Below are 15,128 nucleotides of genomic sequence, written 5' to 3'. Positions count from 1 at the left end.
CCTGCTCGACTACTCAATCACTGCTCGAGTGTCTGTCATTTCAGCACAAAAGGGGCATCGTGCCTCACCGTCGCCTCACCGTACCTACATGTCATCCTTGTCCGCCAAGCCGGATGGAGCCGTCTGGACCGTGATAGGGCAGATTAAAGGGAAGGCACATGTTGCGTGATGATGGCTTCAGTGTTCGCAAGTAAGATGTGATAAGCTGACGTTTCACTTACACCTTCATATTCTAGCTCTTGTGGCTGTAGACAGACTGTATCGTAGGCGTCGTGGTCGACAGAATCAACAAAAACTGTCGATCCGATCACCCATTTCCGACTACTACCGTAGATCTCCCACTCTTCCGTCGGCGAAACCGCAAGGCCTACATCTGGTCAGTCCCCGGGCCCTGCACCCCGATTAGGACAGAACACCTCCGAAGGGAGCTCCGGACACTCCACTTTTCCTCGGGGCGCCTCCGTTTCATGTCCCCCCGGCTTCCACACAGACATCAGTTCCCCATCGTCATCGGGGAATTCTCCCATTCGTGCGACTTTGTTTCTGTTCCTTGTTTGCCATGCGACTTGGCGTCCTTGTTCATTAGAGGTGGAGTCTTTACGGCAATAACGGCATCTGGCCCAAGACCTGTGATGGCTTCAAGTATAAAAGAAGACCGGATTGCATCTACAAACAGCTTCTTTTGTCTTTGTTCCTCATTCCAAGCTTCTTCTACCTCATTCTCTCGTTTGTTATTCGTTCGTTACTGTCTGGACTGGTTCCGACTTCCACTCTTTGAAAACTACCAAAAAACACACGTCACCTTTCAACCAATTTCAAGTATATATAAACCGTCAAGATGAAGTTCCTCGGTCTCCTCAACCTCGTCGCGCTCGTCAGCGCCGTTCCCACCCCCACCATCAAGGATGAGGCCGGCAACGTCCTCGCCAAGCGTGCCTCCATCACTGAGAGCTGCAACATCGGTTACGCCACTCAGAACGGCGGCACCACTGGTGGAAACGGCGGCTCTGTGACCACCGTCTCCTCCCTTGCCCAGTTCAGCGCTGCCGCTGAGTCCACTGGCAAGAAGGTCATCTACGTCAAGGGCACCATCTCTGGCGCTGCCAAGATCCGCGTCAAGTCTGACAAGACCATTGTCGGTGCTGCCGGTGCCACCCTCGACGGTGTCGGTCTGTACATCAACAAGCAGTCCAACGTCATTGTCCGCAACCTTGCCATCAAGAACGTCAAGGCCAGCAGCGGTGACGCCATCGGCATCCAGGCCTCCAAGAACGTCTGGGTCGACCACTGCGATCTCTCCTCCAACAAGAACAACGGCAAGGACTACTACGATGGTCTCCTCGACATCACCCACGCCTCCGACTTCATCACCGTCTCCAACACCTTCCTCCACGACCACTACAAGGCCTCGCTTGTCGGCCACTCTGACAGCAACTCCAAGGAGGACACTGGCAAGCTCCACGTCACCTACGCCAACAACTACTGGTACAACGTCAACTCGCGTGCCCCCTCTGTCCGATTCGGCACCGTCCACATCTTCAACAACTACTACCTTGACATTGGTGCCACTGGTGTCAACTCTCGCATGGGTGCCAACGTCCTTGTTGAGTCCACCACCTTCGAGAACGCCAAGACTGCCCTCACCTCCGTCGACTCCAAGACCACTGGCAAGATCACCGCCAAGGACGTCTCCCTGGGTGGTGCTGCTTCCAACGCTCCCGCTGGTTCCATGTCCAGCAAGGACATCCCCTACAAGTACACTCTTGTCGGCAGCGGCAAGGCCAAGAGCGCCGTCTACGGCACTGCTGGCCAGACCCTCAAGCTCTAAGCGACCAACCATTAGCCCATGCCGATGGAATGGCTATAGTTTCGATGAGGCCTGTCTCACTTTGTAGTGTACATATTTACTTGATAGCTCAACTTATTGGTTGAACTTGTCCATAATAGAAAGCATTGGCCGAACATGGTTCCGTTATCGTGATGTATTGTATGCATGTAGGATAAGGCTGTCTATCTAGGGATGGTATCAAATTCCGTCTTTAATCAACTCTGGTTATTCCACCACTCGTTCATTGTCTCTTCAGGCGATGTTGCACCAATTGTCTGGCACTGGCTCTGAGTCCTTTCCAGTGACGCCGACATCATTCCATGCCTTCTTGACCTTCTTTGCAGCAGACTCTCCGTAAAGATCCTTGGCACAGTCGACTGTAACATCGGCAAACTGCTTGAACGTGCACTTGGAAGGGACCTTGCCAGACTTCATCGCCTCCCACCAGATCTTGCCTGCCTTCTCCCAAGAGTATCCGCCAAATGCGACCGAGGCAAGGTGGAAGGCTTTGTTGGGAATCCCAGAGAAAATGTGGACTCCACCATTGTCCTCAAACATGGTCTTGAAGTGCTTCATGTGAGCAACCTGTGGATCTTTGCCCTGCATACTGTTAGCTGTGGTTGGAGGAGCTGTCTGTAAACTTACAAAACGTGGATCATCGTAGGCGGTTCCGGGCGCCTTCATGCTCCTCAAGGCTGTGCCTTTGACGCCGGGAAGAATGCAATCTTCACCAACGAGCCAGTCCGCCGCATCTGACTTTTCGTCTTGAACCTTTTGCTTGACCATGATGCCAAAGACATCAGAAATGTGCTCATTCAGAGCACCAGACTGACCGTAGTAGTCAAGAGGACTGGTGTGTTCCGTGACTGCGTGGGTCAGCTCGTGTCCGATGACATCGATGCACCCGGTGAAGTTGTTGAGAAATTCGTCACCATCCCCAAAGACCATCTGCAGCTTCTCGGGATCCCAGACTGCACTGTTAGCAAGGAAACGGGTAGTTGTGGATCTCACTTACAGGCGTTTTCGTAGCGTTTTCCAAAGTGAACAGTGCTGATGATATCCATGTTCTTGTTGTCGATGGAAAGCCACTTGAAATACTTCTTGTAGAACTCCAAGACGATACCCACATTGTCGTACGCCTCGTTGACAGCCTTATCCTTGGTCTTTGCCTGCCCTTCAGAGCGAACAAGCTTCCCTGGAAGATCACTCTCGTCGTTGCTGTTCTGGGCGTCATGAATGGCGCGGTATGGGGCGTCTTTGGGAGAGTCCTTGTCCTTGTCCTTGTCCTTGTCTGCGTCTGCTGCAGCACCGAGAGACTGATTCGACGATTCACCTGCAAGAAGTTAAATAAAGAAGTATGGAAAATCATGAGTTGAATCACCTTGCTGGGAGGCCTGGACTCTTCCGAGGATCTGCTGGAGGTGGTTCAGATCTCGCCTGGCACGGGTGCGAGTGCTTTCATCAACCTGATCTGACTCGGAAATATGGCGAAGCAAGGCGTCAGGGATGATGTGCTGAGGCTGAAAGTTGACAGGGCGGCTGTTTTGATAGCCACGAGGAGTCGTCAAGGCGGCGAGACGCTCCTTTCGCAGACTAGTGATTCTGTCATGAGCTGCGAGCGAGGCCTGAGCCGCTTTGCGAATGTGTTCTGGGTTGCTTTGGCTGTCGGCAATGCCACGCAAAAGATGAGGGGGGACGATGTAGCAACGGCAAGGCATGGTGAAGTTGATTGACGCGAAACGGTAGTTGAATAGAATAATGCAAGTGAACTAGTATCTCCAGGGGTAGTAATGATGCAGATAGGGACGATGCTGAGAATCCAACAATGAAGTAGATGGAGAGGAGTATAAAGAAGAAGATATCAGTCTAGAGAGTTAGGAGATCCTTTTAATCGCTTCCACTCAGACAACATCGAGGCAACTTGGGAAGGTATCAAGGAGGAGGAAGGCCCTGACGTTGATGGCGAGGCGAGGAAAGACATGGTCACAAGGGAAGAGCAGCGCCTTGTCTCTTGTCAGTGTTACAGTTGGTTCTGCTGAACCTTGGAACGGGTTTCAAGACGGATTGCATCGCTTACTCCGAGATGTGAAGTCCGAGTCGAGATCTATGATGATCGGGTGGTGATACTGACCATCTTAGCACTACGTGTATCATTCGCTTCTCGAACGTTGCGTGCTTCCACAGAAGCTCACCAGCCTCTTGCGTTCTGCTGCCTTGATTTTCACGTTGCGTCAAAGAAGGAGCCCTTGGGGCCCTTTTGCATGCTGCGAACTCCCACCACCACAGGAATTCAGGGGAAACGACCAACCCAAGGTGATGCAGCTCCTGACCAGAGCCGTAGCGTATGATGAAAATGAATCATCAAATACCCCAATGAACCTCTGTATGAAGGCTTTGTTCTGTCGAATGATGGCAAAAGCTGGCGATGATAGGTGTTGATGTTGATGGGAAGCTCCTGCCCAGATCTCCCACCTTTTGCTCATTACCACATCTGGAGGAAGGTACAATCTCCCTCCCTCCAATCCAAGCGAGCAAGGCAGGCATATACCATTAAGATGGACATCATCCGCGTCATCGACTCCTGCAAGCTGCATCACTTTCCACCGTCATCGCCATCACCATTCAAGGCTCACGATGGCGAGTCAAGCCCAACCAAACCTCACACCGTCCTCCTCAGCCGAGGCTCAACAACTTCAACCAACAGCATCGCAAGGGTCACACGAGATCCAGCTGCGCTACAAGTTGGCACCCTTGACATTCAAGACGCTCTGTACCATCCAGAGCCACCCCACTCGCTCAGACATTCTCAAGAAGGCTTGCTTTGCGACCGAATTTCGTTCGTTTCCGATCAAAAGAGGCGAGACTGCTTTTTGTAGAGCCATCAACGACACCACCGGTATTCCCTACCCGATCTCCGAGAACATCTCTCAGCCATGGCACAAAGTTTTCCTTCTCGTTCAATTGAATATGTCAAGAGCACCCTGGCCCAACAAGCTCTCTGGACCAGCTCGGAAAGAGCTCAACCAGGAACTTCGCCGTATGTACTCAGCTCTTGACAACGTGCTGAGATGCTTTGTGGATATACTGGGAGAACGTGGCGACGGAAAGGGGGTACGAACAGCTCTCGACGTGTTGAGGAGTGTCAAGGCCAACGTCTGGGAAGGGAGCGACAACGAGCTGTTGCAGGTTGAGGGCATTGGTGCCGTGAAAAAAGAACGACTTGTGAAGGCTGGTATCAAAACCATCAGAAAGCTGGCCAAGCTCGAGTTTTACCACATTGAGCGCCTTCTCAGCCGGAATCCGCCCTTTGGCCACACAATGCTGCACCAACTGGCGGGGTTTCCTGTCCTTACGCTGGACTTTGAAATTGTCAGCCAATACAACCCTTCAGCAAAATCATCGGGCGAGTCTGGTCAAGGCTGTGCTGAGCAACAAACTGACAAACCACTTTGGATTGCTCGAGCCATCCTTGGCTTCACAAACAAGGAGACACCAATCTGGAACAGCCGCATACCATGGTTATCGCTAGCCGTTGAGGGGAAAGATGGACGACTTGTCTGGTTCTGGCGAGGCAGTGCAAAACGGCTTGTGGAGAGTAAGGAAATGATTATCGGGCTGGCCGCGGAGAAGGGCGAAGAACTCAAGATTGTGTTGGCATGTGAGGAGATTGTCGGGACCATGATACAGATGAATGTTGCGGTGTGAGTGAGTAATCTATGGATGGTAACATGTCAGGACATGTTGACGGCAAACGGATTCTCATGAGGTTGCTTTCTTTGTTATCTAGTCCGGCATTCTCGAGAGCTCTCACAAGGCCATTGCTGAGTGAGGCACTAATACATCAGGTCCAACATTAACAATTGTCCACATCAAGACAATACAGACTGCTCCGGCGTTACGTTTGGCAAGGCAGATTTGGATCGTCAATGCGAGAGAGGCAAGTCGAGGCACCTGCATCACTGATTAACTAACAACAAGGCAGCCTACTCGAGGCCCCAGGGATCGCCTCTGCACAGCACAGTTTCCCGACCGCTTGACTCTTGAGCATCTGGGCCAGGTCGGCCGACTTAGCTGCAGAACAAAACCCCGGCACCTTGCAGACTGTTGTCTAGCGATATATCACGCAGAACCTCATTGGAAGACGGCTGGTCAGCGAGGCCCAATGAAGCCCGTTCTGCCCTGCGCGAGCTTCTTTCCAGTCTGGGATAGCACCCAGCCTGAGAGGGCACTTGATCCAATCTCAGGTGTGCTCAGACAATCAGCCCGTCGCTGTAGGGCAGAGAATAAGGGTGGGCTGGTGGAGACAAGCACTCAAGCTCTCATCGTCGTTGGTGGTCAGATCCAAATTTGGAACCCCGACCCTTGCCACTAAGAAGTTTAATCTCAACGTTGTTGGCGGCGGTTTCACACTCAGCCTTTTCATGCACTTATACCCCGGTCAACAAGTCGCAAATGCCTCTTGAGCAAACAAGCCAGCCTTGCTGCATCATGGTTGCACCGAGGCCCAATCACCAAGTGGCGAAATGCTCGAGAATCCTACACCTACGAGGTACAAACCTGTGGATGGACGGCTCTAGACTGCTAGACCTGGGGTCTTGTGCCGTGTGACCGACAACAAGAGCCAACGCGCGAAGATCATCCTCGTCCTTCCTCTCTCGTCGATAGCCCAGGCTAGAGATATCAGATCAATGCAGGGATTCCTACAGCTGAACCCCAGTCGACCAACCCGAGCAAAACGACGTTTCGTACGTCAGCGCTGGGGCACGATGACCCGGAGCTTGTTTTATTTTGAGCGGGGTGAGGTTAAGCCGTCTGACATTTGATCTGGGGCCCAATTTGACCCAGGAACAGCACATCCTGGTCATCTGTTGTTCAACAAGTTTTTGTTTTGAAGTTGTGGCCCTAACGAATTGCTTAGGGAGAACCCGCCAGCTCGCGTGGCAAACGAAACCATAGCAGCCTAATAGGCAATCATGGGAGAAGATGCAGCTTGAATTGGTGGGCGATCTACTGCCTTAGCGCGGGAACTGTACCCGCAAGAAGCCATCACGAAGCCAACTCCTACCTTGACCCTTGAGATATTGCATGGCGCCACAAGATGCATGAGCACCCCGGGCTAGGCTGAAGCCAACCGGCCTCTGACTCGACGGAAGGCTTTTCGGGTCGTGCCCACGACACGGCACATCAAGCCCAGTTGTTTAGGTGCAGAGTTAGCATGGGGTCCTGCTCCCGGATCTTATAAGAGGTGAACTTGTCCCACGAACTTGAGCTGGTACTTGGCCTTTACGCTCAAAGAAACCTCTAAGCTCCTTTCTCTGAACGCCACCAAGGTTCTGTTGTCTCTTGTATTCACCATGTTGCGATCAACTCTCCTCGTCTCCCTTTCTGGCCTCGCAGCTGCAGCCAGCAACTACAACTTCAACACTCACCAAGCCCACCAAAAGGGCCTTCTCATCCCTGGTGCTGGTTCCCAAGCGCTCACTTTCAGTCTTACTGGAACTTGCACTGGTAGCCAGAAATCATGCGGAGACGCCTGCATCGAATCGGGGGGCCAGTGTTGCAGCCCCAGCCTCGGCACCTACTGTGAAGACGGGACCTACTGTACTGCCAGCGGTTGCTGTCCTGATGGAGAGATCTGCTCGGGAACACCGAGCGGCTGCGCAAAGGGCAAGGAGCTTTGCGGCCAATATTGTATGCCCGAAGGAAAGGTCTGCTGTGGCACCGGCTACTGTAACGAAGGCCAGACCTGCAGCCTAGGAGAGTGTACTACTGGCTCTGGAAGCTCCGGTGGGAGCTCTGGAGGTTCTGGAGGTGGCTCTTCTGGTGGCTCTAGCGGCCCCAACTGCTACAGCTTCCAGGAGGAGTGTGACGATGGCTGCATGCCCAAGGGAAGCGTCTGCTGCGGCGGTGGAAAGTACTGCTTCTCCGGAGAGACCTGTCTAAGCGACGGTACTTGCAGATACGGCTCGAGCTCCGGCGGTAGCGGTGGTGGAAGCAGCGGTGGTAGCAGCGGTGGTAGCAGCGGAGGCTCCGACGACGACGATGACGATAACAGCGGCAGCGGCAGCGGAAGCGGTAGCAGCAGTGACGATGACGATGACGACGCTACTATCACCCAACCTTCTCTGACCGAGCCTACCTTTTCTTCTCCCTCCTTCACCGAGCCCTCTTTGGACCCCGTCCCCACGATCGGGGAAGAGCCCACGATTTCCTCTCGTCCCCTCCCTACTGGACCAATGTCTGGTGGCCCCGACGATGACGATGATGGTGATAGTGGCAGCAGCAGCAGCAACAGCAGCGGCGGAGGCGCTAACGCTGGTGTCATCAATGTGCCCAGCTTCCTCGTTGGCCTCGTTGCTTTGGTTCCCCTTTTGCTGTAAACGACATATACAATACGGAGTCGGCGCGTTGAGGGGGCTTGTGCCATTATTATCGGAAACATGAAACGGCCTCGACGGAATATCCTAGGGAGAAACATGGATGGAAATAATGAAGCGATATAACGTGGGATCGTGGTATTAGCCCAGCCAGTATCGATGTGTTTTAACATATCACAGTGTCTTTTGAATAGTAAATACCCTTGAGCGAGCACCTGAACCTTGTATAAGTGAACTACCTGCGTGACAAGTTGGATAGGTACATGAGGCTGAAGGTCGACTTGATGTAGGCTATCTCGTGGCTTGGTTCCTGCGTCAAGCTGCGAGTGATGCACCTTGGCTTGCGCTATCGAACATGTATCTCAGCCACCTTGACCCCATTTGTCAACGAACCCGACCCCTCGTGTGCATGGGATTCAAAGATGTGACCTGTCGTGAGGAGCCAAGTCTCCAGTATCAACACCTTACGAGACCATCTATTGCTTCATGTCTCAGTTGAAGCTGTTGCCAACCCCCCATAGTCGAGTCCCCTAGAGCCTACTTTCACACGCATCTGTGAACATGTCAACGGGATACCACGCATCATACTCGGATGGACTTCTGAGCCAAGATATTGGTGAGTCGTGAATATTTCAATTCATTGTTGACCTCCCTGTTTCAACAACAGGTGAGATACAGCCGGGATCAGGCCTACTATCGAGCCTACTCCCTCCTTTTTTGCCATACGCTTTGAGTGAAAAAGAAAAATAAACCATATAGTACACGTTGGCGCGCTTCCCCTTCCCCCCCTGGCTCTAGAGTAATGATAGACCCCCTCACGAGATCCCTATAAGTACATCCGCTAAACGCCGCTATTCATGGTTGTTGTGGGTTGTGTTTGTGTCTGATAGTTGAGTGGGTGTGATTTCATGCGGTTCCTCCGTGAATGTGGTGATAGATTTGGGGTGTCTGGCTGCCTTATTTCTTGCCAGCCGCCTGGTTGAAGCCCTCGAGGACTGTCTCCTTGATATCGGGCTTCTCGTCGTGAGAGGTCTCGGACTCGTCCGCCTCTGAGGACTCCTGCTTGGGTCCGACGAGAGACTTGGCCATGGAGCGTGCCTGAGCATCGCCCACCTTGCCGTAAACGCTGAGACCCGTGGCGATCATGCCACCGATATCGCCGACGTTGCCGGGAACAACAACAGCAGTGCTCTCGCGAGCAAGCTTGCCAAAGGCGTCGACGTACTTCTCAGCAACGCTCAGGCTGACTGCAGCCTGGGCACCAGCCTCACCCTTGAGGATGCTCTTCGCGACAGCGTCGATACCCTGAGCAGTGGCATGTGCCTTGAGACGGATAGCCTCGGCCTCACCATCTGCCTCGTTGATGCGCTCCGCCCGCAAAGCCTCGGACGCCAGAATTACGCTCTGCTTCTTACCCTCGGCAATGTTGATGGCACTCTGGCGCTGACCCTCGGAGTCGAGAATCTCGGCGCGCTTGGAACGCTCGGCGGTGACCTGTCGGTGCATGGCCTCGACGACGGCGGCGGGGGCGTGGATGTCCCGGATCTCGTAACGCAGACAGGTCACGCCCCAGGCTTCGGCGGCGTCGTTGATGGCGGCTGTGATGTTGGTGTTGAGGGCAGCTCGCTCCTTGAGGACGTGGTCGAGGGTCAGTTGACCAATCTCGGATCGCATGGTCGTCTGGGCGAGCTGAGAGATGGCGTACTCGGCATCTTCGACACCGTAGCTGCAGAGGGGCAAAGAATGTCAGCTTATTGCCTCTCATGGTACAATTCGTCCTCAATGGCTGTCATAGTCGACAGCCGTCGAGCTCAAGAGAACCAACTCACCTCGCCTTATACGCATCAAAGACACGAGTAAACAAAACACCATCCAGCTCCAGAGTAACGTTGTCTGCGGTGATGGCACTCTGGCTAGGAATCTCAATGGCAACTTCCTTGAGGCTCTTGACGTAGGCGATGCGGTCGATAAAGGGCACGAGGATGGCCAGACCGGGGTCGAGGATTCGGTTGAACTTGCCCATGCGCTCGACGATCCACGCCGTCTGCTGGGGGACGAACCGCACAATCGTGTTGGCCGGCAGCCGGGGCTTGGAGAAGTAGGACGGCAGGACGGGGGAGCCGAAGCCGGCGGGGAGGAGGGCGCGGGAGGTGGTGCTCAAGGGCCGGCGGCGCGCCGAGAGGGACCGGGCCGTGACGGCGGCGGCGGTTGCTGTTAAGAGGAGACGCGGCTGCGGCGCCCGGAGGACCGCCCGCGTTACGGACATGGCCATGATTGCGGTTGGGGAGGAAGAAATGGCTGGAGAGGGGAGGATCGCAACCCAGAAGTCAACGATGCCAGGCAAAGAAATGACGTCCCTCTTCCACGAGTCGGGTCAGTGGAAAAACCAAAATCCCAGCTCCAGCAAAAGCTCTTAGCTCCGCTCCGGAAGCTCCGACGTTATTCCGCAAGGCAAGGTAGGAGCTCCGGGTGCGTGTGCTCTTTCCCGTGGCGTGAAAGGTGGCATGTGTGGCTGTGCAAATGGCGGGGCTTGTCACTCTTATCGGGGAGATTCCCTCCCTTTACCACCCACCGCCGCTGTCTGTTGCTCCCTGCCCCGCGTTCCCATGTCTTGGACCGAAAGTTCATAGCCCAATATCAACCGCCACTACAACAACGTCACCCCCACGAAGCGATCTCCCCCTTCCACCTCCTTTTCTTTTTGGTTTGTTAAAAGGGTTAGTTTGTGTACGGAGGAGAGAGATACGTCACAATGGCCGCCAAGGTTCCTCGCAACTTCCGCCTGCTGGAGGAGCTGGAGAAGGGTGAGAAGGGTCTCGGCGCCGAGGCCTGCAGTTACGGTCTTGAGGATCCCGAGGATCTTCTCATGAGCAACTGGAACGGCACCATCCTCGGTCCCCCTCATGTAGGTCCCTATTACAGGCCGCCGTGTCGCTTACAGATAATGAGGCAGCTCAGCTAATATGCTGGCAGTCCGTCCACGAGAACCGCATCTACAGCGTCAAGATGCACTGCGGCCCTGAGTACCCTGACCTCCCCCCCACGATCCAGTTCGTCAGCCAGGTCAACCTGCCCTGCGTCAACCCAACCAACGGTGTCGTCGATCCTAGCCAGCTGCCCTGCCTTGCCCAGTGGAAGCGGGAGAACACTATGGAGACGATCCTCATTGAGCTGCGACGGTACGGAAGATCAGACATGGCGCCAGGGAGTCATAACTGACATGAACCAGATACATGGCCTCTTCCCACAACAAGAAGATCCCCCAGCCTCCCGAGGGCTCTACCTACTCGTAAACCATTCACCACGTAACAAAGGTGTCGAAATTTCAAGATAAATCTTATCCATTTGGAGAACAAGGAGCCAGCTGCCCCTCTCCTCGCTATTCTGCGGTATTCGAGAACGTTATGCGGCTATCGCGAATTACAATATGATACACAAACTTCCACCCAGAATGCCCCCCTTTCAGTCATATTACAGTCCCGTACCTATCCGTCTTGTTTCGCTTTTCGTCACGTTCGTCAAAAGAAATTGCTACCGCTCCGCTCCGTCCTTAAGGACTAATCCCACGTCCAATGAACTCGTTGTTTCAGGCGACTCGAAGCAGTCGGCATTTTGTAGAGGTGGTTTAGAATAGAACAGTTCAGTATCCAGGGGATAGTTCGTCGCAGTCGGGCATAGTCGTCAAGAGAAACTCCCTCCACCAGATGCTCCCATAGCAAGGAGCAGTCCACAATGTTGGTTCGCCTACTGCTCCGGAAAGAACCCAGTTGAGGTATCCTGAAAGAAACAAATCTTAAAGAAATCATCGCCGACAAAGGAAAGGTTGTATGTATGTGCGTGCGATCATGGCTGTGATCGAGGTATCCAGGAATGCTCCGGTTTCTAGAATGCGTTGAATCAAGAAAAGAAAGGAAAGTGTTGTAGAACGTATCGTCGTCCGCTGGGGACGTGTGAAATTAGTCCTCGTAACCCCATCGCGCAGGGCCAACTGCGCTCAACCGAGCCGTCTTCTTGTTGACTGTTGGCCGACGGGGAACAGCCGAGAGAGCATCAGGGGAGATGGGGCTATCGGGGCGAGGCACGCCGACCTCGAGAGTATCGGCCTGTCGGTTGGGGCTTTCCTGGGTCCGGCTGGGTCGGCGCTTGGTGCTGGGTCGACTGTTCTTTCGGTCACTGTGACGACGCTGCTTGGCGTACAGAATGACCTCAGACACAATCTCTGAGCCCTCGGACTCGTTCCCATACTCATAAAAGTCGCTCAGGTCGGGACTCGGCTCAGCTTCATCGATCGCGTGCTCCGCGGCAAGGGGGGAATCGAGGTAGAGGAGAATGCGCTCGTGCTGGTGGTGGTCCTTATGAAGCTTAGGTGTAGACTTTTTCATGGATAGTTGAGGAGCCGCAGGAGGGACTCGGGTCTCTTTTACGCTTGTCGACTTGGCCGTGGGCTGAGTCTGGTTGGCACTATGGCTCAGATCGAGGACGGTGGTGCCATCTGCAGCAACGGTTGTCTTGTCCTTACAAGTAGGAGGAGCAGGGAAGTCAAAGTCAAAAGAAGACTCAGTGATGGTGGCCTCGGAAGGCTTTGACTGGTGACCCTTGGGCGCGAGCTTCTCGTTCCGGGCGCCTTCGTCCATCTCATTGAGGAACGTCTCACGCATGATTTGCCTCTTGTGACGGAGAGCAGCCAGAAGCATCTCCTCCTGGCGGGTGACGGCCATGAAACGGTTATGGCTTCCGTGACCATCGATAGAAGAGTGAGCAGAGCGGATATAAAAGTCGACTGAGCTGGGGCTCAAAGGAGGCGTCGGTTGGTCGGGGTTGGTTGTTGTTGAGTCGCGAGGGACATACTTCCGCGCAGGGAGAATGTCAACCTCAGCCTCTGGCTCGGTTTCTGAAGATTCCACCTCCTTCTCTGGCTCCGAGTCTGTTGTATTTTCCGAAGGCCCGTGGGCAGGGTGCATGGTGACAGCCTTGGCCTGTTGCAGGCCGTAACCAGGCTTGCTCTGCCATGTCATGGTCGTGTTTGCCGACGAGTTGGATTGCATGCTTGACACACGCGAGGGTGATTGACCAGCGGTTCCCTCTTGGATGGTGTTTGTAGAGCTTCCTGATAATGAGCTTGACCGAGGGCTGACAGCGGGAGGCCGGTGGTGTCCATTCGGGATGGTCAAGTAGTTGTTTGTGGCCGCAAAGCTGGTTCGCTTGCTTGACCTGCTCGACCTGCTCAATCGTCTTGAGCTGTTGTCGGCACTCTCGGATGTCCGAGATGTAGCTGGCCTATAGTCAATAGATGATCCTGCGTCAGAGTGCGCATACTCGGGCACGGAGGCAGCGCCCTTGCTCGATGAGTCCATATACTCGTCCTCCTCAGAGTCTGATGAAAGTGAAAGCACGCTCTTCTCCTGAAGATCCGACTCCTGGAAACTCCTATCGGTGCGTTTCGATGCCTTTGATGTGCGCGTGTGCCTGCTGGACACGCTGGCAGCGCAATCGGTTGGTGAAGATTGGCCAGGCTTGCTCGCCAGGATGGCCTGGGGCGTCTGGGGCAAATGACGCTTGGCATATTGTGAGACGATTTGCTCATCATGGTGTGCCGGCGGTGCAGGGTGATGCCCTTGCTTGGTGTGGGTAGTTGTCGGCTTGGGTTGAGGTTCCGTCTGCTTCGGCTTCTCCGGGGGTTCCTCCATCTCATGCAACTCTTCATCCATAACCTGGCGGAACGACATTTGCTCATAATGCTCATACAGATTAGGCAGTCCGTTTAGATGACCATGTCCTCGGCGGTTGCTGTCACCCGTCGCAGGTCGGTTTATCGTAGGTCGGTTTGTCTCAGGTCGATTCGTCTCCGAATGCAATGACCTCAGACTCTCCTTTGTGGGCCGCTTCGACAATTTCCCTCTTAATGAGGGCGTGCTCAACGGCGACAGCACGGAAGGCGACCTAACGACTTGGTCTGGTCCAAGAATAGGGCCCTCCCAAGGCTGGTTCTCATTCTTCTTGTTCCGAGACCGACCCATAAGGTGAGACAGGTCTAGCTTAGCGGGCTTCTTCCTTCTGGACTTTGAATTCTCTAGCGCATGGTCCATATCCAGCATCCTCTGCGCCTTGGGGGGGAGACCCTTGGCCATGGCTGAATTCGACGTCTGCTGGGAGATGGACAAAGGCTGCTTGGACTTGTCGTACCACGAGTGAAGGGTGGAAGACGACTGCCGTTTCCTGAGGATACTCGTCATGTCCGAGACTCCGTCATCGTCGTAATCGTCGGTGGGCGCTCCGTTATTCCTGAACTGCCGAGGCACAATCTCCGACTCATCTCCCCATTCGCGACCACCACCGCGCTGATGCCTCGCCGACGATGCATATGTCGGAGCATCAGAAGTATCAGTGGCAGCGACGCTGACCTTGGAGCCAGAAAAGTCTTCCCACTGGTGAGGAGCATCGATATTGAGAGCGGTCGCACCGAGGATCTTTTGGGCCTTGCTCATAGGCGGGGCGGTGACAGTCACCTTTGGCGGCTGCTTCTTGCGGCCGTGAAAAGTAAACTTGGCCATGATTTCTCACGGGTGCCCTCTTATTTTTCCGTCCCCAGGTTGGATCGTCAGGTTCCCCCCGGGGATTCTACTGTCAGCGCTAAGTCGACGGCACGGAGAGCAACATGTGCGGAGGAGCGGTGTCGATGTTGATGGTGAAGTTGCTGAAGCGGAGGTCTTGACTAGGTGGCCAAGTGATCGATTCGGTATTCGTCTCAGATGCTGCAATTATCGGTCGTATACTGTCGGTTCGTCTTTGTCCTTCAAATGTCGGCTCATGGGCGTGGCATTTCGATATAACCTGGGCAAGTTCAAGTCGAGGACGGGTGTCTGATATGCAGCAGAGTACCCTCACGCCTCATCCAACACTCCTCTGTTCCTCAGCAAGAGCGA

General features: G+C 54.2%; 7 protein-coding genes across 7 annotated transcripts; 4 read left to right on the top strand and 3 right to left on the bottom strand.

Annotated features, from left to right (window-relative positions):
• Positions 1–838: 838 nt before the first annotated feature.
• NCS57_00296400 (Pectate lyase B) lies at positions 839–1,828 on the top strand (the record flags this gene model as incomplete). Its single annotated transcript, XM_053052982.1, has 1 exon — positions 839–1,828. The coding sequence occupies one exon, from the start codon at positions 839–841 to the stop codon at positions 1,826–1,828; it is 990 nt and encodes a 329-aa protein (XP_052918228.1).
• A 252-nt stretch (positions 1,829–2,080) lies between these two features.
• NCS57_00296300 (uncharacterized protein) lies at positions 2,081–3,546 on the bottom strand (the record flags this gene model as incomplete). Its single annotated transcript, XM_053052981.1, has 4 exons — positions 2,081–2,428; positions 2,474–2,799; positions 2,844–3,161; positions 3,210–3,546. The coding sequence occupies 4 exons, from the start codon at positions 3,544–3,546 to the stop codon at positions 2,081–2,083; spliced, it is 1,329 nt and encodes a 442-aa protein (XP_052918227.1).
• Positions 3,547–4,462: 916 nt separating this feature from the next.
• NCS57_00296200 (SEC63 domain-containing protein) lies at positions 4,463–5,533 on the top strand (the record flags this gene model as incomplete). Its single annotated transcript, XM_053052980.1, has 1 exon — positions 4,463–5,533. One exon carries the CDS (start codon positions 4,463–4,465, stop codon positions 5,531–5,533), a length of 1,071 nt encoding a protein of 356 aa, XP_052918226.1.
• Positions 5,534–7,182: 1,649 nt separating this feature from the next.
• Positions 7,183–8,208, top strand: NCS57_00296100 (uncharacterized protein; the record flags this gene model as incomplete). The annotated part of the gene is made up of 1 exon (XM_053052979.1): positions 7,183–8,208. The coding sequence occupies one exon, from the start codon at positions 7,183–7,185 to the stop codon at positions 8,206–8,208; it is 1,026 nt and encodes a 341-aa protein (XP_052918225.1).
• A 954-nt stretch (positions 8,209–9,162) lies between these two features.
• Positions 9,163–10,477, bottom strand: NCS57_00296000 (uncharacterized protein; the record flags this gene model as incomplete). Its single annotated transcript, XM_053052978.1, has 2 exons — positions 9,163–9,931; positions 10,035–10,477. The coding sequence occupies 2 exons, from the start codon at positions 10,475–10,477 to the stop codon at positions 9,163–9,165; spliced, it is 1,212 nt and encodes a 403-aa protein (XP_052918224.1).
• A 480-nt stretch (positions 10,478–10,957) lies between these two features.
• Positions 10,958–11,498, top strand: NCS57_00295900 (UBC core domain-containing protein; the record flags this gene model as incomplete). Its single annotated transcript, XM_053052977.1, has 3 exons — positions 10,958–11,110; positions 11,179–11,384; positions 11,435–11,498. 3 exons carry the CDS (start codon positions 10,958–10,960, stop codon positions 11,496–11,498), a joined length of 423 nt encoding a protein of 140 aa, XP_052918223.1.
• Positions 11,499–12,161: 663 nt separating this feature from the next.
• NCS57_00295800 (uncharacterized protein) lies at positions 12,162–14,756 on the bottom strand (the record flags this gene model as incomplete). Its single annotated transcript, XM_053052976.1, has 1 exon — positions 12,162–14,756. One exon carries the CDS (start codon positions 14,754–14,756, stop codon positions 12,162–12,164), a length of 2,595 nt encoding a protein of 864 aa, XP_052918222.1.
• Positions 14,757–15,128: the final 372 nt, after the last annotated feature.

Source organism: Fusarium keratoplasticum, chromosome 2 (genome assembly GCF_025433545.1).
Source record: "Fusarium keratoplasticum isolate Fu6.1 chromosome 2, whole genome shotgun sequence".
Classification (NCBI taxonomy): Eukaryota; Fungi; Ascomycota; class Sordariomycetes; order Hypocreales; family Nectriaceae; genus Fusarium; species Fusarium keratoplasticum.
The sequence above is the reverse complement of the archived record's forward strand: the minus strand, read 5'-3'. Positions and strand labels throughout refer to the sequence as shown.